The sequence below is a fragment of the Cygnus olor genome, chromosome 17 (genome assembly GCF_009769625.2).
Source record: "Cygnus olor isolate bCygOlo1 chromosome 17, bCygOlo1.pri.v2, whole genome shotgun sequence".
Lineage (NCBI taxonomy): Eukaryota > Metazoa > Chordata > Aves > Anseriformes > Anatidae > Cygnus > Cygnus olor.
Genome location: NC_049185.1, coordinates 5,421,149 through 5,446,051, shown reverse-complemented (window position 1 = coordinate 5,446,051; position 24,903 = coordinate 5,421,149). Strand labels below are relative to the sequence as shown.

Below are 24,903 nucleotides of genomic sequence, written 5' to 3'. Positions count from 1 at the left end.
AGGAAAGAAAAGTCACTTTTTATCTTTTAGTTTGTCTATTCATGTTTTTCATCCTACTACCTTATCTTTCTTGGTGCATAATAACGTTGCTTTTTGTGTATGAAAGTATTGCCAGAATATTGCTGCCTGGGTAAAACAGGACATTAAGTCCCAGATGCATTTGTGTAAATTGGAGATTTTGTTAGGCTGGAATGCAGTTCAGTTCAACATATATAAAGTTCATTGTGCTCCGTATATAAAACAGTAATCTTAGGAAATAGAAGGTTCCTCAGAATCTAGGTTATGGATAATGGATATCGCTGTTCTAATACACTTTGGAGAAAACTTCCAAAGGAGATTTGTTTCAAAATATTGCCATAGCGAAATTAGGAGGAAAAAAATATGAAAAGACATGGTATAATTAAAAGAGTGTTGAAGAGAAGCTGGAGTGGTAATGCTGTAGAACATGGCTGGCATATCAGTCAGCCAGTTCATGTTATGGCTTCCAGGCAGATGTCCTTCTGAAAAGGCGTACCTGTTCTTTGGGGGATTCTGACTTCAGTCCCGCCAGGATGCCACACTCCGACATGAGACTAATTTAAAAACCACCACCACCACCAAACGTTATGTAACAGTTGCAGTGCCAGCATCTTTCATTAGGAAACTCCTGTTGGGAAGCCTCTTGCCTTCCCATTTTATGGAACATTTTAATGTTATTTTTTCCCACAGCCACAAAGCAGTGAACTGTTCCAGAGGCAATATAGTAAGGTTCCTGTAGGATTTATTTGTTTTTCAGAACATGTGTTGAAAACAACAAGGCAGAAATATAACCTTGCTGAGGTTGTCAGCTCATGACTTTGCAGATAGTCTATAAAGTACAATTTTCTCATAACTTAATCTTAATGCCCAATTTTATTTTTTTGTGTGCTGTTGTTTCATTACTGAACTGCTTCACTGGGAAATAATAGGGAGCTATTTTTTCCAGTAACATCTCTGAAAAAGTTCTTTATTTTTCACTACTGCTTTTCCTAGTGGAAGGCTGCTCCTGTGCCTGTTTTCCTGCATTTTATTTACTTTGTTTACATCATTTTTCAACATGAGGCGCGTTTGTCCATGGCCTCCCTGAAGCTGAATCATCTCTCAGAGAAACATGTTGAAATAGTCAAGGTTTGAGCAAATAAGGAGATGATTTGGACCCCTTCATGTGTTTAAGTTAGAAATAGTCATAATCCATACAGACATGCACGCTAATTACTCATTTGAATTTTGGCTTTATACAAACTTCATAACAAAGAACATTTTTACTAGATGTTTTAAAGAACAGGAGATAAGATAGTAGATATTTATGGAAGTAATGAACTATTTTTCTCAGTCTGTGACACATTGTTTGGATATTAATGTCTTAAATGTTTCTTCCATCCACTTTGATAGTATAGTAGTCAAGACAAAAGTAGAACTACATGCTCTTCAGTAAAAATCCAGAAGAAAATCCAATCTTGACTGGATGAACCTGTAATTTCAACAGAAGATATAAGGAAGGCAGATAAATAAGTTTTCATCTTATTTCAGTTATATGCACTTGTTCTGTGAGCATCATGCCTGGAAAACAGAAGATTCCCCTCAGTAACTAAAGCCACTTTATGATAAAGCTACTGTAGATCAAAAGCAGCAGTGATAATAGAGAAGCTCAGCAGGGTGAGATGGGTTGGAGGGGTGAGGGAAGGAGAATTTTTGTAATTTTAAAGTGCCACAGCAAAGCAGACATTAAGAAGAATCTCCACTCTATGAGAACAGTCTCAATGAGGAAACATAAAACACTGTTAAAGGATTATCACTGCTACTCTGTTTCCTACTTCACATTCGTGGAGGATAATCTTTATTGTGCCTTACTGCTGATAGAGCAGTAGAAATAGATGAACATCAAGTGGTTTTGGCAAATGCAAGACTTCCTGTAATGAGTTTTTCTGGGTTTATTTTTCAAATGTAGTGTTACAAGGTGTTCTTCTCGAGGCAGTCACCTGCAAGATGATGATAACGTGGCCCCATAACTGTTGATGAACAGCATAGTTAGTGATACTGCACTAACCTGGAGTTTGGGAGTGGCAACACTTACTGATCAGAGGTGCTGGAATTCTTGCCCTTAAATTAAAAAACAAATGTCTTACAGAAGAAGTCCTCCTAGCTTTCTGCTCACAGCTTTTGGATTTTCTCCAGATTCTGGGGCCAGTAAAACCTACAAGCCAGGCTTAAATCCCTTTTGTTAGGGCCATGTGAATGACAGAATACACAGTAGCTTTGGTTTTTTGTTTTTTTTAATGCTTCATCTTTTATTTAAAGATAGCTTTTTCCTCCTTTTTCTCCCACCCCCACACACCGTTTTGAGAAAAGAAAGTCATTGAGAGTTGTTGTTGTTTTTTTTTTCCTCCTGTCAAGGTCTGTCTGTTTCACTGGGTTGAAAAGAACATAATTCCAGAATCCTTCCACAGCTCTTTACCAGGTCACATCTGGGACGTTCCCTTTAAAGCCATAAATATAAAAATGTTTGGTTGCCAGGCTTTGGTATGAGGCTGTAGTTTTTGACTGTGCATTAGGAATCTTAGTCATGGTTTTACTGAGACAGAAACATATTAGTTTTGACTTTACTCTTTTGTGTAGTTAAGATTTGGATAAGGCAGGTTAATTTTATACGGGGGGAAAAAAGAAAAACAAACTTGTTCAAACTGCAGCTTCACCTGGAGGAACAAATTAAAAAAAAATTATTTTCCACTAATAGAACATCCTTATTTTGAGAGAAATTAAATATGAATTTGTTCCATCTATGTACACCAATAAGGGTTATTTCAGTCTCAAGCTTTCTTCCTTGTGTGCCTGGTCATCCACAACTTGCAAGAAGGCCTCGTTCTCTTCACCGTTTGCTGTGTTCCTGTGTGGTAGCCAACCACTGGGCTTCCACCTGGCAGCCAGTTCCTGGTGGCGTTCCTCAGGGGCTTGTTTTGGGGCAGCATCCTCTCTAAGGCCCCGGATGATGGGATGGAGTGAAACCTTAGGGAGTTCATGAATACCACCAACTTGGAGGGCATGGTCAAGAAGATGGAGAATGGAAATTACTGTTCAGAGGACCTTCAGTAGGCTGAAGGATAACATCGACAAGAACTACCTGAAGGCTCAGCAAAGAGAAATGCAAAGTCCTGCACCTGGAGCAGAATGGCCCCGGTGCGAAGTATCTGGCGGGGAACGGCTTTCCCAAAACAGTCTCAGGGTCCTGGTGGACAAGAAGTTGATCTCGGGTCACCGATGTGCCCTTACAGCAATGAGGTGAGAGAGAGATGGGTTGCTTCATCTTGGAGAGGAGAAGACTACTGGAGGGTTGGGGAGTATTGAATTGCTATCTTCAGTAGAGAAGAAAGAGCTGGATGAGAAGCACCAGTTACAAGTTGGAGCAAGAGAAAGTTGGCTGAAGTGATAGGAAAAGAAGCGTTCAGTGTGAAGGTGGCAGAGCACTGGAACAGGGCCCAGAGAGGTTATGGAACCTCCATCCTTGGAGGTACGTGGAACTGGGTTGGACACTGGCCCTGAGTAACCTGATCTAACTTTGAAGTCAGCTTTGCTTTGAGCAGAGAGTTGGACCAGAGATCCCTTCCAGCAGGAATTACTCCATGATGCTGTGTTCCTTCTCTCAGTAATCATTTTTCTTCAGAGTGCCATCCCAATCTTGCTGAGTTACTTTCCAGATGTCCTCTTTCTGTCTCTGGTAATAGCTGTGCGTTTTTATAGAAATGCCGTTTGAGATGCAGATGTATTTTTAACAAATGAGTAACTAACTAGTAGTATCCTCATATATTTCTGCAGAAAAAAATAGATACAATATAAGCACAGAAATTTCAGGTTCTACATAATGTGTTATGTGAGTTAATGAAGTGCATGGGTGTGAAGGGTTTTCCCACTAAATCACAGCTGAGGACATTTCCTCTAGTGATCTCACTTCTGGCATGAGGCTTTCTTCTGCAGCTTAATTTCCCTCAGGTTTATATGATCCTATTTGTGCATCCTGAGACCTTTAGTTTTGGAACTGATGCTTTGCACATCAGAAACTTGCTGTTTTCAGAGGTAGAGTAGACCTCATCTGATCCAACAGGGCAATTGTTTTGAATACAGCTGCTATGTTTTTTTTCTTGTGTGCACATAAAATCTTGCAGATTTTAATCATGTTTTAGCAATTGATTAAACAAGTTCAGGAACTTTAAAATACATTCCACCATTTATTTTCAGAAATGTGTTTGTATGCTTTCCACCTTTGAATTTTAAAGATGTAATTTCTCCAGCTGAAGCTTACTTTATTCTCTCAGTGAAATTCTGCCGAGTCTTAAGGCGTCATAATAAATCTTTGGTCATTTAGGACATTAGGGACCAATTTGATTTTACATCTGACAGCAGAATTCTTTATTTCTATTCCAAACACTCATACTCAATCACCATGGTTAAAATGACTTTTTCTTCATTCCTGGCAGAGGTATGAGAGGTAGAGGAATGAGACAGGCAATTAAACAACTGAGATTCCACTCAACCGTGTCTTTTATGGTACAGTAAGTCTCCATTAAATGAAGACTGTAAAGAACATGAAATAAAAACATCCTGTGGCCTCACAGGCAAGAATATTTTATTTAATTACTGATAAAAATTATAGCGAAGATGCTCATTTTATGGGTGCTTTTATCCCCTTCTTTGGTGAATTTTTGTCGCTCTTCTATCTACATAAGTAACAGCACTGCATTAAATTCTTAGCTCTGGCTTTGGAGAAAAGTGTTGTTCTTGGTGCCATTTTTGACTTCTGCAAAGGCAATGAATTCCCAGAGTGTTGTTCCAAATTGGACACCAATGTTATTCAGTTCTGCAGTTACTGGGGATTTATGATCTGGGGCTAGGCTGATGATTTATTTTGCAAGCAAAGACGTGTTTCTGTTTTCTCTATTTCTTCTCATATCATCCACTAAAAATCATTTATTTTAATAATTTGCAAATTCTCTTAAAGCACTGTGGATCTGTTCATTTAGGCGAAGTTTGTCAACATACTTTTGAATGAAATAAATTCATTTCTGTTCATAAGAGTTTGTAACTCAGGCTTAATGACTGAGTTCAGGAAAGTATGTTATGTTGTGAGGGGCTTGTTAAATAAAGCATTGTAAATGTGAATATGAAAAAGTGTTCAAGTGCTAGTTTGATAAGTAGATTGTAAGGAACAGGAAAATAATTTGTAAAGGAGAAAGATTTCTTTATAATAATGTTTGATTTGGTATTCGTATTAGTGTTTTCTGTCTACAAGAAGTTGTACTGCCTGCAGTTGTAACTGAAGCAGGTAGCAGATGCAGAATTACTGGCATGTATTTTTCACTGTCTCTGCCTTCACTTTTGTGTTTTATGCAGTCCACAGCAGAAACGCCCACAACCCCAAAGCATACGAAGGACAACAGAGAGAGCTTCTTCCCAGTAACACCAGCCACGCTGCATCCTGCCCCAGTGAATCCAGACACTGTGACTCCTGAAAATCTCCTGAGACTGAATGATCTTCATTCCAAATCAAAACCAGCCTCTTCCTATTCATCCTCTTCCTCCTCAGCATCTTCTTCAGTGCCTCCCTCCCAGGAGTCACACAGGGACACTGAGCATCTCCGGAGTCAGAATGCAGAGACTGCTCCCAGCATGAGTGATCTTGTACGTGGTAAGTCTCAGGGAGATAGAACATCATGGCCCTCTCTAATCAGTTTGCCAAGGCCACATGGTGAGTCAGTGCCTGAGTTCTGATTCTGTCCCTCTTTCTGATCACTAGACCATACTCAAAAGGTTACACAAACAGAGGTTTTGTTTTGGGACATGTACAAAATTATACATATTTTAATTGCTAGGATAGAGTAAAGAGCTTCTAGTATGCACTGCATGTAACTTGCATGTGAAATCATGGAATAGCAGCCTAAAAATAACATAACGTTTTAAATAGATCATTTAAGTCTGAAGTGGCATTTGTTTTTCTTCAAGAAAGTAAAGATACAGTTCTTTAAAATACCTCAAATGCTTTTAAAAAGTTGGAAGTGATTGAAATTGCAATAAACTGATGGATAGCCTACATCTGACTTGTAAGTGCCTGATTAACATAATTAGATGCATAGATATCACAGCCATGTATATGTGTGTGGAGATACATGATACTGTGAAAATTCCAAGCTTCTGCATGGCTTATAAAGTTAGTGTATCATCACCATTATGCTTCACATTTGAGAAAAGAAGCATCTGGCAGGACTGGAATGTTGGAAATATATTTATAGTCCTAGTATGGTTATGTGCAAAGTTGGAGTACAGAAAAGGGTTGAAGAGGCAAAACAAATGTTACTTATTCTGTAGCAAGAGCGTGTAATTTGTTTAGGACCATGTTACATACTTGATCCTGTACAGATTGCCTAGATGAGGAAAGAGTTAAATGAGAGTGCTGTCTTTTGCTTTCCTGCTGTCCTGGCAGGCTGGTGCTGTTAGCAGTAGTAAAAAAAAATCACTGGTCCACTTTGGGAATGAAGTAGGATTAGACCCAGTTTCAGACTTGGGTGCCCAAAGACATGGATGTGCTTATTTGTGGGACGCTATGCATGTTACAGTGGTAGAGCACCTGTTATGGCGTGTACTTTCTTGCAACCTTAGCAGGAACACTGTCTGAAGAAGCTTCTGTTGCTGCTTGCACTCGCTCCATCTGCTCACAAACTTGAACTTTAGAGCTACTCATAAAATGCTATAGCCGAATTAATAGGAACCCAGATAAAGTTATGAATGAACCACAAACATACAGCTTTGGGGGAAAGTGACAGATGAGGGTACAGTGGAAATAGTGCCTAGATTTGTGAGACTAATGATAGCCTACTCATTAATGAATATTATGTATCATCTAGATGTTTTGTTAAAGTAAGCTCATACTGTGACTTCTGTCCGTATACTGCCTTATGTAATCAGCCTTGGCATCTAAACACACACAGTCTTCTGAATTCATTGACAACTCTGGGGAGAAATCAGTTTTCCCAATTTGCTAATCTCTGAGTACAGGACAAAATTGAGATTCAACATCCAGTGTTAGGAGTTGCGTTATAATCATATCATTTTCCTTTTTCACAGAAGTAGGGAACGATTGTCTTGGGAAGGGAAGGAGGGGAAGGGGAATGATAAGGAAGGGAATGGCTGAGTCAATGTGTAAACCACAGTTGTTATTGTCCTTATGAAGCTAAAGAATGGAGTTGCACAGTGTCATAAGATATCTTGGCAGGCTTATTCAACAGGGAGTAATTCAGGTTTGTGCCTAGACAACATGGGAAAAAATCCTCTAGTTTATGCAGTTGCTGTGCATTTACTAAGGAGACTGGCAGGAATGACAATGCAGATAAGAGGTCCCGGATTCTTTCAGTTTTCAAACAAACTCACGAGCATTTCTGACATGCTTTCCTCTCAACGATTTCCTGGGCTGCCTTGCAGTGATTAGAACATTTATTTTAATCTTTTGACTTCCTAGGCTTTGTTAGGGTGGTGAAGTTTCTTATTGTTCATTGGTCTTTTATGCTTTCTATACCTCATCTTGGTTGAGGGAGATGGAAGGGCTAGCTGCCAAAATTATAACCCTGGATCCGTGTGTGTGAAGATCAAGAGGCTTGCTCTGCAAAGCTCTCGTTTCAGTGCTGAGTGTGTGTGTGTTGTATCTGGCTTTCTGGCTCTCAGACGTACCTGACAGATCATTTTTCTAGCTGAGAGAGACACCAATTACTGCTGTGTCCTTTCCTTTCCTTTTCTATTCTTTTTGATTCTCCTATCTTTGCACCCACCTCCTTCAAAAAGTATTATTTATAATCTGGTTTACCACTTTTTTCATCTGCCTCTCATTAGCTCTGTTTCTGTTTAAAAAATAAATAAATAATAAAATCAGTCCTCCTATTTTCAGAGTAATCTGTTTTCATCTTTCTCATCTCTCATCATGTTTTGTAACCTCCTCCTATATCTGTTTGTTCATATGAGAGTATTCAGTGTCACAGAGGATTAGCTGCTATTGTTTTCTGTGGCTTCACTCAGAAAAAAGAATGGCTTTAAAAGCAAAGTTGCCACTCATTTCTTGTGTGAATGTTTTCAAGAGATTTTGTCTAATATGACTAACTAGTATAGAATACAACATGATGAAATCCAGCAGCAAAGTAATGGTAGTGGTAGTTTCAACATGAGAGCTTCCTACATGTAGGCATGAATGTATATGGAACTATTAGCCTTTTTGGCTCAACCTATAATTTTCTGTGGGGAAACTAAAATAGGACAATTAAGATAAACCCTCTGCAATGTGTCCCACTGCTCTGTTTTTATACTGTTCTAAATTGCTGAAAAATCTTGACGTTTTCTTTAACTTCAGTGTCCTTATCCAAATAATGATTCTTATAAGGAATGGACAGGAAAACATTCACATCTGACATCTGACTTTTTCATACCAAGGCTTGTACAGTTGGAATTATTTAATATTATGTGTTTTGCTTAAAATCAGCTATTCAGTTAATTGGAATATAACTTAAAGGTGGAAGAATAAGTATTTCCCCCCCCCTCCATGAAATTTACATCCATTCAAGCCCTGTGCATTTCAATACAAAAACAAGAAGGTCGTGATACAGCTGTCCAAACTTAGAAATTCAGAGATGAGGAAGTCAATCAGGTCTTTCTCTAGTGTGCAGGGAAATTGCAGACTATGAGCCATAAATAAATAATCCTGCTATGATTTCAGACGTTTGTTATCTAGGCACAACAGGGCAGGTAGAGGTGTAAGTGTACTTCAACCTCTAGAACTTTCAGACTTCGAGAAGCAGAAGAAATAAATACCAGTGAAGAAGGTTGCATGGAAAGGTAAACAGTAGCACGGTTAGAGTGAGTAATGAGGCTAAATTGTTTTAACTTTATTTAACCTTATTTTAACTGTGGAATTCAGTTCAAATGTTCAGTTTCCTTTTTAAAGGACCCGAAGTAGCAGTTCAGCCCTCCTAACAATTATCAGTCTCATCTCGTGGTTTCTTGCTGAATTCAAAATTGTGCTGTAGTGTTCAGAGTTGGTCTCGACAGATGGCTCAAAAAATCTGAAACGCAGAAGTTTAGCCTGGCCATGGACCTGTGGCCTCATGTGAGTGTTTGTATCGGGTTGTTCCTCCAGCAGTTACCCGCTGTGAGGTTTCTTTCCTATATGCACGATATGACTTATCCTGGTTTTTGACAGCTTTCTTCCTCAGTTCCCAAGGCTGAATTCCTCCAAGGCTTTAAAAGCTCTGTTTAAATACCTGTAACCCCATGCTTTTTGTACCACCCTGGGGTGGAAGCTCCTTTCCACTTGTTAGTGGCTGCGAAGTTGCTGATAGAAATCAACCAGGCAGCCTTCGACTAACTCCCCGTTTGTTCGCTCTAATCTCTTTCTGCATCTGCCTCCTGTGTTGGCATTGGTATTCTCACTTCCACCTGTCTGATCCTTCCTTTTCATGAAGCTTTTTATTTTTCACAATGGGTGCACTCTGAAAACAACTTCACTGCTGACTGCCAGCAGGGGGTTTCCTGTTTGTGAATGACTTCTTAATTCCCTTTTGCCTGATGCTCAGGCAGTACCAGTCAGCTGTGTCTTTTCCTCTTCCCTTTGGAAGTACACTGATTTAGTTTCTATTGCAACAAACTCATTCCAGAAAAGTTTTTCAGTACACTTAATATCTATTTCTAATCTTTACTTTTTTTTTTTTTTTTAAGTTTTATTTATTCAATCCAACACTGTGCGGAAAATCCTTTGAAATTCAAGCTGTTGTTTATATGTGCTCAAGCTCAATCAGTAAGAACAAATAGGACAGGAACAGCAGCTTCCAAACTGTGCCCTGTGAGGTGGTGGTGGTAAGAGCCAGGGGCATAGCGTGGGCTGGGCAGGCTGTGGGGCCAAAGAGGCTCTCTAGATACCCCTGAAAATCCCAGGTAAGCATTGCCCTATGGATATCTTGCATTAACAACACATCTTCCAGAGACCACAGAGATCTGTAGAAGAGCATGATAATGATGCTATATTGTTTCAGTATGTTTGTTTCACTGGCCTTAGCTTGCTGCCAGCAGAATATTTTATATACTGCTGCACAAATGCAGACTGAAGAGAGATCTTGTTGTAAGCCTACTGCACAGGTATTGCATTGTTTCCAAAGTTCTTGGAAAAATCTCTTTAAAGAATACAATGTTACCCTTAGCTGCTTTTGCTAATTTGTTTTGGGCTTAATTGGCTGTCAGGTCAAAGAAGGATGAGATACTGATGGGTAAGGAAGGGTCTCATGGCTTTCATTAGGTAACTAGTATATAAAATTCACAGGGAGTAGACTGCAAATGAGAGATTTGCTATCTACGGTTATTACTAGGTGATGTTCTTCAAATGGTGTGCTCTTGCTAAATTGAATACTAAAAAACAACTACTAATTAGATGAATTTTTATAATGCCATTTGAAAGTTTGTTGGGCTTTTTTGATCTAGGCCCATAAATTTCTTATTGAAGGGCGTGGGTTTTCAGTTTGTGTTTGTTTTTTTATTTTTGTTTTCATTTGGCTGGTTGGTTTTTTTTGTTTGTTTGTTTTAAAAGAGAGAAAGTTAGTATTGTGCTTCAGGGTTTTTCTTTACCAAGGTACCTGTGAGCTGGCTGCATCTCTAGAAAGCATCTCTAGAAAACCTGGCAGGGGCAGGAGGTGGTGTGGGACCCAGGAGCTCTGCTGGCTGGGCTGCAGACTGGTTCCTTCAGGGACCCAGGAGTTTGGGAATTAGGATGGGCCAGGGACTATTTCCAGGAAGCGCTTTTCCGAGCAGCCACCTGTTTTAAGCTTTCCTAGCATGAATGTGGTTCTGTGACAGCTGACCTCAGCATTAGGAAAGAGTTCGGGGTATGTCTCACGTAATTGTACAGAAGACTCTGTTCGGGACTCTAGCGATAAATATAGCACTATGCCACGTTACTACAGTGCGAACTTCTGTTCAGCAGACTGCTTGAATTTCTTCATTTCAGGGGGCCGCAGAACTTGTGTTCTGCAGCTTTTCGCCTCCAAAATTACTGACGCTTAATTTTTAACACATGGCTTTGTGTCAGCTTTGAATGTAATTTCCTGAATTTGGCATTTCAAGGCAAATCCGTATTTCTAGAGCTATGACTTTGGTAGTGTTTTTTTGTTGTTTTACTTTTAGAAATAAATTCCATGCTAGAATGGAATGAATGTAGAGAAAGAAAATGTGTAAGGAAAGGGTACCAAGGACACCTCCTGCATCCCTTGATGAACTAAATACACCTGGTCTCGCTGCCTGCTGTGGTGTAAGTACCTCATGGCAAACAGAGCATACAGTTTGGGGCTGGATGCTGCTGTTATTTCTGTGGGTCAGCATCCTTAACCAGCCTGTGTTCAGCTGAACCAACCTGTGTTCCAGCCCAGTCTTTCCGTTGACTTGTAGCAGTGTATGAGGAAACTCTGAGCTCCTTCAAATTCAAGCTTTCCATGGCCTTTGCAGCTGCTGTATGGGAAAAAAAGCTGTATTAATTCCCAGCACGCCAGAGGGTGAGGCAGATGGAATACAGAAAATTATTTGTTTACACATTAGCCACTATTCTTTGGAAATGCAGCAAGATATTTACTCCATTGTGTCAGGGAGCAATGGATCAGACCCATTTCCATCAACATGGGGAAAAAAAGAATAGTATCTACCTTGTATGGTAAATAAGTAACAATGCTGTGAAAACTTGTATGTACTCTGTGTGGCCATTAAAATACAAAGTAAACCAGTTGTTGCTGGAACAAATAACATAGGTATTTCCTAGTGTCCTCAGGCACACAGGATGTAGCCCTTACTCTTTTGAAGTGTTTGGAAGGCTTGGTGGTGCAGATTTGCCAAATCACAGTAATGTATTTTCAGGCTTTTTGTCTGACACAGAACTGCTGGGGAAGGTGCTTTGCAGACGGATGAAGGCAAGCGGTGCAACTGCTTCAGTGAAGCACTTGTAGCTGTTATCTGTTCATTTCTCTAAGCATACACTTTTGAAATCATGTTAGCATCTGTTCTGGAGTTCAAAGCTCAGTTTCTTCATTTTTCCTCTAATGAAATGATGTTTTGTGCTTGCACTGCAAGTTGCTTGTAGCCTTTAGCATATCTGTGCTTTAATACTTCAAACCACCTCCCTCAGCAAGTGGAAAACATTTTTTCCAGGTGCCAGTCACATTTTCTGGGCTTGTCTTTCACTCGCCACGTAACGTAATAGGTTTAGTGCATGACTAAAGGATTCTTTTGAAATTCCAGCTAAAATGTCTTAGAACTCTAATGTTGATGTCTCCTTCTACCTGACAGCACAAAGAAACTCGGTGATAAGCACACGGTGCACTGCACAGGGACCGGAGCAGCTGCTCACTGTTACACTGCTACTGCTTTGAAACTTTCTCCACATCTGCAAATTGCCAAGGGAATATTTTTGACGTAGCCGCATCAGAATAGCAAATAACTGTCTTACCGGTGTAAAAATGGGTGCAGGAGTTGTATAATCTGTTTCTGGTGTGTGGATATGTGTATATAGTGTTTTCCTTGTATAAAGGGAGACGGTGAGGGAGAATATTAGCTGTGATGAAGTCATGAACCCCGGCGCCCGCTATAGGCATCTGCAAACACTGGTTTCCCTGGCAACAAGTGGAAAGAGGTTGGAGAGGAAAGCTGGAGTAGGTTGTTGCATTGAATTGTTTTCAGCTTGTTTCTTCCTCACTAAAGCAGGGAGATGTTGAAAGGTATGATGTCCCTCTTTCTCTGTGTCTGCTATTTTATATATATTTAGCCAGTAGTTGGGAGAGGGAAGGCTGAAAAGGATACTTAGAATTCAGCTCAATCGGAGAGGAACTTTTCGATACCAATATTAATAAGATGCATTGCAAATCTGTGCTTTTTCTATATGCTTATTTTTTTTGTGCTATGTTGTGAGGTGAGAGTGCTAAACAGATCTCCAGAGTACAGTAGCCGTCCCATCTTCAGCCTGGAGACAAGCGACTGTTGCATATTACGTCTTCACAGACTGATTTTATTTTAAACTGGGTTTGTACAGCTAATGTTTGAAAGCCTGCAAGAACCGTACAAGTACTGCATATTACCAAACGATTTGTTAACTGAGATTAAATCTGCGCTTCCTGAACACCTTCAGGATGTGCTGTTAGTTGTATTCTTGTGCTCTTGCACTTGTGCAGAATATTGTGGCTCATGAGTTAGTGGAGTCTTTACCTCCCTGGGGAAAGTTTTTATTAGAAAAACTAGGACATTATGTTCAGGGCTATAACAGCATCGTCCACAAGACTAATATTGAGATACTCTCTTCAGAAATGTGTTTTAGACAAATAATAGCAATTCAACTGTGTTGAATTGATTCCTTCTGATTATCTTCTGATAATCTTCTGATTATCTTCTGATAATCCTTCTGATTATTATTATTATAATCTTCATGATTATCCTTCTGTCTTTTGCCCTTTCTGTCTGTAATGAAAACAGATATATCTGTGCACTGTATTAAAGTATTGATAATACAAATTATGATATATACACCTGAAATAACCAGTTCTTTATCAAGAAATAAAAATATTTTGCTCATTAACTTAATTTTTAACTTAGAAATAATATCACTCGGGTGACTATCACCAAAAAAAATATTGCTTAGTCATAAAAGAATAAAGTGTGTGACCCAATCAGGGAATAAAATTCAGTCACTGTGTGTTTAACACCTGACGGCAAAGGATTGATTAATGGACAGGGGCTCTTGATGTCACATAGTGAAAGAAGCAGCCTGATTGAATATTAACAGGTGTTGTTTCCAGAAGTGTAGTAATAGAAATACACACTTACTGTGCCAAGCTCCTGCCATTGCGTTTACAGTCACTTCTTTGAAAAAGGGCTGACACACAATTTTATTAAAATTAAATCTAATTTTACTACGCTACAAATCTGCATCTTCAAAAGTAAGAAAAACAAATGTGATGTGGAAGATGGAAATGCATGCGAGTAAGCTGATTCCTCATGAAAGAATGCAGACTTACATCTGTCTTGTAGCATCTGGCTAGAAATATGCTGCTCAAAAGAGCTTTGTCAGTGGGGCATAATTTAGTTAAAGCAAAGCACAGCAAATCAGCTTAAGCAATGATATATCTTATAATTAAGCAAAGATTATAACCAACAAAAGAGGTAGGGTTTAGTCATTAAGCAATAATGCAAATCAGAGCTTTTGTTCTGAATGGTGAACTATTAAGTCCCCAATGTAATTTAGCAGTTAAGTACATACAAAACTGTTCTCAGCTAGCAGCATAGTTAGAGCTATAGGATTTCCAGTTTATGTAGTATTGTATCTGCTAAATTAATTAGTGTTTTGTATCCTTGGTTAATAAGTGGATAAATAAGGTTCTGTTAGTACTTACCCTGGATGTTTAAGACTCGGGGTCTGGCGCGTTGGAGTAAGCTAAAGGGAGTTGTTGCCTTGCAGGGTAATTGGAAATCGTAATTTTCATCTTGCTTTTCTTCAAATGTTGATGTAATATTTCTTTCTATCTTTGATCCTTGTAGACATTTCAGCATGGGAGTCTTCTGGGTTTAGAGTACAGTTTATTGTCAGATGCTTGCAGTGTAATGGGATGTGTGTGTATTGGCTTCAGGCCACATTAGGGCTGATCCTTCTTCGTATGGTCCCTTGTACTTGTCAGCATGCGGTTAAATCATACACGTATCTGATGTAAAGAGCAGGCAAATACACAAAACGATCTTTCAGCTATCTTCTGTTTCTCAAACAGGGAAACAATGAATTGTGATTTTCCTAGTTCAGATTCCTGTTGTATAACCACTTCCTTCTGTGTTGTTTTTAAGCTGATTTGGTCAGATGCAACTATTTTTTTTTCCTACTTCCAATGCTAGTTTTTGAAGTATCCATACAAAAACGTGCAAGAAAGCGCTGAGGAAGAGAACTATTCTTCTGCGTTAGACCTTCCCATTTTGTGCTTGATAGTGAGTGGAACATCACAGAACAGAAGCTGCCTGTGATTTGTGCTGTAGTGTGCGACCTTTCCTTTTTGGTAGCTTGGAGAATTCTCTGCAAGCAGACTCATTTATCCTGAGGCTTGTGTTGGCTATCAACTACCGGTTTAGATAATGGGTTATTTTATTTTACCAAGGAAAATCAGCGGATGAAGGAACTTATAGCCTGCTTTGGTAAGCTTTTTCTATACAAAATTATTCAAGGACCCTAGGAATCTAATTCATTTAAAAAGTTGCGTCTTTCAAACTGCATCGATGTGGATTTTACCCAGCTGTTAAGCTGAGGCATTGTCTCAGGCATTTTCTGCAAGGGGAGCTGTTGGACAGGAAAATATTACTATGGCAAATTTCAAGTTCTTATCAACAATGATGAAGATGGAGAAGTGTTTTCAACATACAGTGAGGCGGGGGATGGAAAGAGTGCTTTTCCAATAAGGAAAAGTTGAAAAATGTATTCCTTCTTAAGACACTATGCTGTCAAAATCCTACATTGATTTAGAGCATGGACATAGAAAGAATTTTAGAGCAAGTTAAGCTGTAAATATACATTGCATCTGCTTGTCTGCAATAGCTGCCTGTGCACACCTTACCCTTTGTAAGTAGAAGATAATTCAAATTTGCCTCAACAGCCCTTTGTTTTTGAAAGATATCTTCAACTTCATCAGAAAATAAGACCTTGTTTGTGTGCCTGTAGCATTGAAATGCTAGCTGCTGTTTCAGTCTGTCCTTCCCAGAAAGGGTTGTCATTAATAGTTCTCAGTAGTTCAGTGAAAATTACTCCTGTTAAGTACAATATGCAGTCCAGTGTGCAAGAAAACTGGTTTAACACTGCATTAATTTAAAATCAGATACCGCTGATTTGTAATTAAGAGATTGTGCTCACACATGGTAGGATTCTGAGTTTCAAACATCCCAAATTCTGGAATAGCAGAAGTTGGGGATACTAGACTGATGCATTTATAAAGGTTCAGTAGGCATATCACTGAAAACTGGGCATTTAGCATAGCTTCATATTGATTACATTAAAAAAAAAAAAATTCCTTGTTGCTGGATGTTCACAGTAATTAATCTTACTTACCAGTAAGTTGCAGTTCAATGTAGCTTGTACCTGTGGTTGCGGATCAGAGAGGGACTCATCGATCACAGCTGGCTCATCATTAAGGGTGATGGATTTTGCTTTGCATATATGGCAGGTGATTTACCCCTCACATCTCCAAAGGGTAATGGTCAGTTGCATGTATTTGTTTCTTGTAGATATGCAGAGATGACAAAATGCCACACACCTGATATTTTTCTTCAATTTTTTTAAAGAGCAATTTTTTATGAGTTTGAATTGATGGCACCAAGTATGAAAAAGTTGTGATTGCCATCTTAGCTTGCCAGTGTTTCATTTTACACAGTCATGTTATGATTTAGAAATAGAAGAAATATTAAAATAAAATATTTTTTTTTTAAAAAGCTTCTACCAGTTGGGTAGACAGCAGAAGGACTGAGGCTTAGGAAAGAGAGCAGGATGTCTGTTAATCTGTGAATTATGTTTCATTAATAAAGAGGAAGAAGAGCTTGAAGTGCCTTTGGAGGGGCTTGGATTTCAGCAGCAGGAGTCACGGCTTTGTCAGCAGATGAAAATGGCTACTGTTGCACCATCACCAGAGCCTGTTTGCTGGCAAGTGGAATCAGTGACAAGCACAAATTCGGGACATGTTTGTACCCAAGGTAGGAGCTTTTTGTGCTTCAGTGGAAGTAAGTGGTTATCTGAGTATCAATCTGTAGAGATTGATTTACTGGATAGTTGCAATACGTATTCCCCGGCTTCTCTGCTGCTTGCCTTCCAGTAGAGTATTCCAGAGTTTAGAGGCATTCTTGGCAATGTCACAGCTTCCTGGAGAAGTGCCTTGTAGTCCCTTAATGGTTATTCTTTTTGGTGCATGACTCACATACAAAATACTATGGCAGCAAAGCCAAATAAAAAAACATTCTAGTACTAGGTTATCATGCTATATAGTCTGTGTTTCTTTGGAAGCAGAATTTTTCTTTTAATTGTAATCTTACACAGGGCAATATGACTACACTTTGGATTACACTACTGGAATATTTAGCAGAAGGAAACGATTTTTTACAATATCCAGACTGAGTGAAGTTAACATAAAACCCAGCATTACAACAGTTAATGTTGTCTATCCCTCCTCTGCCCTCTTCCCAAGAGAAGGTGTTTTAACTGGAAAAATGTAAAACTTGTTTTTTCAGGCAGGCATAATGTAGATATTCATGTTGAAGGTATCTTTTTTTCCCTTATTTATGAGTCACATTATCCCATGTCTGATTACTGCAACATTTCTGGTACTCAACTCTGAACTGATTGCGTGCAAACGGAGATGGGTCACTGACCATGATGGAAAGCCTCATCTGTTGTGGCAGTTCTTACATTCTTGTATACTGCTGAGAACATACAATTCAATTTTACATCCCTTAGTAGTCAGTCTGCTGTTGTTTGTTTTTCAGGATAGCATCAGGGAGCTGGCATTTTGTTTTGCTGTGTTAAAGTAGCCCTGTCGGTTCCAGACACCTGCAAGAGATGGATTTGACTAAGACTAAATATGAACAAAAGCGTATATAAAGACATCTGTCATTATTATGCATCTGAGATACTCTGGTGGTTTTGCTTGTATAACTTTTTTTTTAAATTTGATTCCACGTGAAGCATCATTATTAGTAAGATATCAAGAAATCTCTGTTCTCAGTTTTGAATGTGAAAGCATTGTCTTCTACTGACTATTGTTGCATATATATTGTTTTGTACTGTGATAGAGCGTAAGGAAGGGCCAGATCCCTCTTTACTTCATGAGATGAGCCATGTATGAGCAAGTTTGCATTGTACAGGCTAAAAGTATACTTGGGGGGTATGTGGACATGATGTGATGGTGCTAGCCCGTGTGGCAGACAATAGCATGAGCATACCAAGGATCTTGTTGCTTTTTTGGACATTACACCGAAATAATTTTTTTTTTTTTAATGGAAGGATTTGAAGGGAGTAATGAGGAAGTGATGACAGGTATTACTATGTACTTTTCTTAACTCGTGAGGACAATTTAGTGGAAATTACAAAATTCCTGTTTGAAAATGTAGCAAGTGGATGGTAGATCTCGACAGTATGAATTGACAGGAAGTAGGAGCTGATGCTTCAGTTACTAAAGGGACAGCACTATAGTGGAGGAAGTTTAAAAAAGACTCATAAGTAAGATTAAGTATCTTTTTGCTGCATTATGGAAGGGAGATCCAGTTAGAGAATGCAAACGTTAGGTGATTTTTTCTGAAACAAGTAGGAAGATGTTTGTGGTAGCCTTCTAACTAGATGTCAATGGGCCAGTGCAATGCTGCTACTGTCATGATTGGTGCAGACAGGCTGAGTTTCTACTGTCTAGAAATATTTTTTTTAATTATTCCTAGTTGCCATTTTAGAATCTTGAGGCACTTTCTTCTTCTGTTTCTGAACCCTAATTAAGGCTTGAAGAAAGGCCTTTTGAGCCAGCCATATGTCTAACAGTCTTCTGTTCCCTCTTCTTTGACATGTGAAAACCTTGATAACTTCCTAACATGTTTTTTCTTATTATTTTCTGTTTAGCCTCCGGTTCCAAGCCTGAACTCAGCTCCAGTTCACAGACTCTGGGAAGTCAGCAGAACAAGACAGATGGCACCCGAGTAAAAACTCGTGTTCTGCCCAACATGCCAAAGCTTTTCATACCTTCATCTGTCACCAAATTTCCACCTGAGATCACTGTCACTCCACCCACTCCCACCCTCCTTTCTCCAAAGGGCAGCATTTCAGAAGAGACCAAGCAAAAATTAAAGGTAATAAAAGGGAAAAAGTAATTATTTAGATTGTTTTCATCTTAATTGTCCCCTCAATCAAATACTTGTGCATAAGGAACAATAGTTCCTGTCTCCAGTTCATAACCAGAGGTAGCATAAATAGTGGAAGACCCATGCCTGTCAGTGTTCAAGAGGCATTTGAATAATGCCCTTAATATGCTTTAAATTTTCATCGGCCCAGAAGTGGTCAGGCAATTGGACTTGATGATCCTTGTAGGTCCCTTCCAACTGAACTATTCTATTCTGTTCTAAGATACGAGCTGCTGTCGGCAGGAGTCAGTTTTTAAGAACTGGTGAAATATTGGCCATGGGTGACATCACAGCTATTCTAGTCCTTGTCCTTTTTTTTTTTTTGAGGGAATTAGAAGGAATTACAGAAATGGGTGAGAGAGTTAGTGCAGCAATTGCAATTCTTACATTAGTGGAAGCTACTAGAATATTAACTGTGGGGAAGCCTACTGGTTAATGTTATGTTGTTTCACATTAGGATGCCATATCTTTTATAAAAGTAAGAGGGCTTTTGAAGGTGAAGAAATAGCAACCAGTTGGCTTTTATCCCTGTGATCATGGGTTTATCCTGACTATTTAGCAATATATTCTCTCTCTCTCTTTTTGGGATCAGTCTGCTATTTTGTCTGCTCAGTCTGCAGCGAATGTAAAGAAGGAGAGCCTTTGTCAGCCAGCTTTGGAAATCTTAGAGACCTCAAGCCAGGAGTCCTCACTGGAAAGTGATACTGATGAAGATGATGACTACATGGACATATGAATGAATTCTGGCCATCATCAACACCAACCATATAACCATTCTTCTTGTTGCCAGCATCTCTGGCAGTCCAAACATCTTCGTTGGCATTACTCACCATTTAATCTGCATCATTGTGTTCTTCACTTTCATTACCTTTGTTATCACCACTACCACTTGTATTGCCTTCAAAATCTTTGCCATTCTCTCCATCATGGTGCTTGATGGAAAACATGATTGTTTACCAGGCAGTTAATTCATTTGGACCACGACGTCACCTTTAACTTCAGTAAACAAAAGGATGTTTTGAGCTGCAACTTGCATCTCTCTACTGTTTCTGCTTCTTCAAACCAGAGCCTTGGGATTCAGTCTGATAGCTCTTTTCTATAGTGTTTTCTTCTTTTTAATTGTCTTTGTATTTTTGCCATTGGTTAAGTTTTTCTCCCAATAATTCAGCAACCTAATCTCTGTCTAGTCATGCCATGTTAGTCCAGCTCCTATTAAGGTGAATGGATTAGGAAAAGTTTGCTGAGCTGGTAGAGGTTTTAATTGCATCAAGAAAGTCTACGGCTTTGTTGCGTGGTGAGAAGGGTGAGCGGAGAGTGTGAGCTACTTGGCACAGCTGCATGCTTTGTTGGAATTTGACTCAGTGACAATAGGCAAAGAAACAGCTTTTCTAGGCAGACGGAGAGGTTGGCCTCCTGTTTGTACTCATTTCACACCAATGTATGAGGTCCAGCAAAAATTACCTACCTGAATGTTGGCTTAACGAACTGATCTTTCCAGAATTGTCTTACAGTCCTTTCTCTTCTAATGCCTTGGACAAGCATTTTGAATTGGGGGCTAGATGATATTTTTATGGTGGTATTGAAAAAAAAAAAAACACTTGAGATTTCAATGCCATTTCAGTAATGTCTGTTTTTTACAGAATGACACGAAAAGGTGTTTTTTATCTATCTGCAGAGGGACTGCTCACAGTTATTTATATGAGAAAATAATGGTAACAAAGACCTTTTTTTTCTACTGAATGTTAACTTTGTAAAATAATGAATGCAAACCATGCAAAAAAAAAGTCACACTATATATATACGCGTGCGTTCACACATATATATGTGTATGTACATATATATGTATGTATATGAAAAAATGCATACAGCTTGCCATGTTGGATTTCTTTGTGTTTGAGGGAGGTGATTTTCTGTAAAATGCAGAGCTTTGTATAAACTTTTGTTGTTTTTTTTTTCTAATAAAGCTGAAATGTACCTATTGTTGCCTCTGTTCTTCTGAGAGGACAAGGTGCCATGGTCCTAGAAGAAGTAGTACTCCTCCCTTTCTTTTATTTCTTGGATAAGGAGGTAGTGAAGGAAGGGGGTGGGAGGAAGCCTCTTCTTTTTCTGAAGAATGTCAGATCTCTTAGGATGGATTTGGTCTTGTGTGACCCAGAGCCAGGTCAGTCAGCATTACCAAGATTGCACGCAGTGGTTTCACTTCCCCCACTGAGACATGATCTGAGTTTTTTCACCTGAGTGTCTTTAAATACTGATGAACAACATAAAGGAGGAGACAACATGTAGTAAACATGACCACATGGAAAGAATATTTGGCTGAACAAAGTAACAGTTAATCTGCTGGTACAGTGGTCATTCATTCAGTATAAAAATAATGAATGGACCCTGAATAAAAAGAAGCAGCATCGAACTTAGTATTGCAAGTTTATTCCCATACTCTGGGTTCTTTGTTTTGAACAAAATGTAATTTGTAAGGAAGTGAGGATGTCCGTCTTGGACATATTAGCAATTGTTCATGTAACTAGTTCACTTTCTACAAGTGATAGGTGAGCTGGATGCAAATGATGTGAAAAAGATCAGGGTAACTGACTAGTAAAAGTATGTGGATATTTTCAATAGTAATAATACATTTTCAGTGTTCATTTGTTCTTTAACTTGGTGTAAGTTCTTGTAAATACAATGTATAGTATACTTTCTCGTCATTGACTGGCTAAGGTAGCTTTAGAAAGCTTTGTTTTTGCAAAAAATAGCATGGTAAAAAAAAAATTTTATGAGAAATGGAAGACAGCTCAGAGTAGCTAGTTCTAAATAGTGGTCTTTCACTCGAATAGATTTCATAAGCTTTTTGGCTGATGTATGTTTTCAATGTATGGCTAACTTTATGACCACATTTAAGTTCATAGGTTGAATGACTTCTAGCTTGAGTTTGAGGTATGATGACTGAGCATTTGATTATCTTAATTGAATTTGGCCATTGAAAATGTTTTTCTTTATTCTTCTTAAGAATTCTTTGTAATTGGGCTTTCTTTCCAACTTCCAGAGCTTGTTAAAATACCTGATCTTGAACTTTCTTTGATTTCTAGACCTTTTTTGCTGGTGAAGGAAAGTAAGAACAGTAAGCACAACTGTTTCTGTCAGCAAAGAGAGCTGAACATTGCTGATCTACACTAAGCTTGTTTTAATCTTCAAACTACAGAACTGCATAATTTTTTTAGTCCTATATTCAAAACTCTTATCTCTTTTCCCCTTGTTTCTTTTTTTTTAAATCTATAATCTTACATTCCCGTTATGTTGTTGGGTAGCTCAAGGGCTTTTTGTCAATCTCAAGAAGTTGCTGAGATTAATGTAGGCCACCTCCTTCAAATCCTGTTCTGCTAATGGCTAAATGGTGCGCTGTTTGACTGTGGGCCATCTTCCATAACGGGCATTGCTGCTGACTTAGGCTAATGGAGCCATTCTGTATGTGTGAAGTCCTCTCTCTGTAAGTACAGTTTATATAGTCCCGTCCAGAATACGGTTCCTTGAACTGAAGAAGGTGCCAAGAATGTTTGTCTGAAGCATCCTGCCTAAAGGTATTTTGGAGCAAGAACTTCAAATCCTGTACAAACAGAAGCATTCACTTAATACGGCATCTTCCGAAGCCTAACAGTGTAGTTTTGTGGGATTTTTCAAGGAGAAAAAAAAAAGCCTTATGGTAAAACTGCACTTAGCGATGAGTTTACTTTGAATAATTTCTTTGATTTCAGTCTAATTCCAGTTGTACTAGCTTGACATCCAAGTATAGGCAAGGTCAAACTTACCAACTCCCTCCTTTCAGAGTTGAATATCAAATGTAAACATGGCATCTGTCTTCAGGATATACTGGATAACCATTGGTTTTGCAATCTCTGTTCCCAGATATCTCTGTAATGTTGTGCCAGTAGAATAAATGGCTGCTGCTGAAGTATACTGCTCCTGTATATACGCTGTTGTTGTTGTTTTTCCCTGTGAGGCTATAGGGAGAAGAATGTCTGGTACCTAAAGTAAACTTAAAGGTAAGGTCTGTGTTTAGTCAGCTTGTGGATTAAGAAGCTATCTTTATCATGTGCAGACAAAAATGTATTGAAAGACGGTATTTTGTGCCATCCTTACTGCTCTAACGTAGGAAGAGCTTTGAAAATAGAAAACAATTTGCCAACTAAAGTACATTGTCCAACTCAAATGTCATTTTTATCCAGAATACTTAGAGCTAGAAAACTGGATTTTATTAAAAATATTTTTGGCTACTGAAAACCCAAACAGTTGAGACATCCAGGCAAATGGAAAAAGAAATTACTTTGACTCAGATGTTGGGAATAACATGTGTATAGCTCTTCTCTTATTGGGCATTGGTTTTACACATTGTAAGGTATCTTCCACTGATCACCATTGTTCAGGTATGTAGTACTGGATTTGTCTGTGTTTAATGAAGTTTCATTGTCTGGCATAAAGATTGTATAATCCATAGGATTGACACTATCGAGAATTTGTGTCTGAGGTAGGGGCTAGTGTGTTGTGAAGAGTTAATTTTATTGTAACAACAGCTGTTGTTAGTGACTTCTCCCCACTGCCTCAGAAATACTGTTCTTCAAAAGCTAATATTTTGGTTATGGAATGAAACATTACCAAATCAAGGAAGACAGCAAGTATCTTCCTTAATTTTATCAAATACTAGGGTTCAGTACTTGTTCTTTCTCTCTTCTCTCTCTCCCTTCTCGTTCTCTTCTCACTCTCTCTCCTCACTCTCTATTAGAATGAGACTTCCTCATAAATAATGAAATTAATGTCTTTTGCAGCCCAAATAAACACCATATGGTCAGGGAGAAAGGGACCAGGAAAAGATGAGGAAGGAATGGCAGCTGAAGCTGATTAGGAGACAAAATGGACTGACTGGCAGCAGAGGGGCCAGGTGAGAATAGACTAAGTCTTATCATCCAGGGTGGGATCACACTGTTGTTAAATTCAGTGTTCTAGTTTGGGTAGTGGCGATAACGTTCCTGGGGAAGGTGGAAAAACCTGTGGTGTATGTAGCTTGCATGCAGTTGTACACACAGCACATAGCTCATTCAGGTACCTGTCGTATACTTTAAGGAAAAAGGTGGCAGAGTAAAAAAGTTCGAGTTCTCAGAAGAAAAAGCAACAGGCATAATTACTATGATTTCTTAGTTATATAAAGCTGGAATGAAGGAGCTTTGCTCTTGCCTCTGAAGATGATGGTAAGAATGTTAGTGTAGATGTTGAGTGCTAATTGACACCTTTCCCTTCTTTTCCTCTCTTCTAGCTGATGACTAGGAAGCCACTAATGCTAAGCTTCAAAGTCTGTCTAAAAATCATAGAATCATTTAGGTTGTGAAAGACCCTTAAGATCATCAAGTCCAACCATTGGTCTGTTAGTATTTTGGGAGTAACCTTGGGGTAATGTACCACAAGCTGTATGAGCCCAAGTTTGTGAGGTCTGCCCTGTGTGACTCTCAGCTGCTGTTGCAGGATACAGTACAACAGGTAGCACTGAGAAGGGTAACAGGCCAGCACCTGGGGGTTTGTTGGCTTCTGGTGGATGACCATTCATCTTCATTTGAATGGCTCTTTAATGTTAATACTTAGAGACTCCAGGCAAATCTCACCAGAGATTTAAAGACACATCTCTCCTTGGATAGACATTTTTGCACCTGCTGCTGATTATTTAATGCATGTATGGGGTCACCTTATCAGCAAATGTTTGTTAGCCAGTTCCAGAACCCCTATTCCAGTCTTAGAGCAGCATGTTGTCACCAACATCTGTGCTGCTTTGTTACTGCAATGTGGGAATCTTGCTGCTCTGGATTACATTTGGCCACAACTGACCCATAAAAAGGGTCAGTCTTAGAGAATATATGTGTGTGTGTGTGTGTGTGTGTATATATATATATATATATATAA

At 38.9% G+C, this 24,903-nt stretch overlaps 1 protein-coding gene and 1 long non-coding RNA gene across 7 annotated transcripts in view; one reads left to right on the top strand and one right to left on the bottom strand.

Moving 5' to 3' along the window:
- Positions 1 to 20,940, top strand: part of CABIN1 (calcineurin binding protein 1) — a 110,141-nt gene extending 89,201 nt beyond the window's left edge. For 4 of the 6 annotated variants that reach the window (XM_040577705.1, XM_040577703.1, XM_040577704.1 and 1 more), the window contains exons 36-39: positions 5,401 to 5,695; positions 16,618 to 16,782; positions 18,689 to 18,915; positions 19,559 to 20,940. In XM_040577705.1, coding sequence (XP_040433639.1) covers positions 5,401 to 5,695; positions 16,618 to 16,782; positions 18,689 to 18,915; positions 19,559 to 19,702 — 831 coding nt within the window. In that variant the 3' untranslated portion in view covers positions 19,703 to 20,940. The remainder of the gene's footprint in view (positions 1 to 5,400; positions 5,696 to 16,617; positions 16,783 to 18,688; positions 18,916 to 19,558) is intronic. The other 2 variants (XM_040577707.1, XM_040577706.1) reach the window with 1 other exon arrangement.
- On the bottom strand, positions 960 to 16,603 carry LOC121079881. Its single transcript, XR_005825202.1, has 3 exons — positions 14,457 to 16,603; positions 11,441 to 11,535; positions 960 to 1,489 (listed from the first exon to the last, which is right to left on the bottom strand). It is a non-coding gene; the product is annotated as an uncharacterized LOC121079881 (long non-coding RNA).
- Positions 20,941 to 24,903: the final 3,963 nt, after the last annotated feature.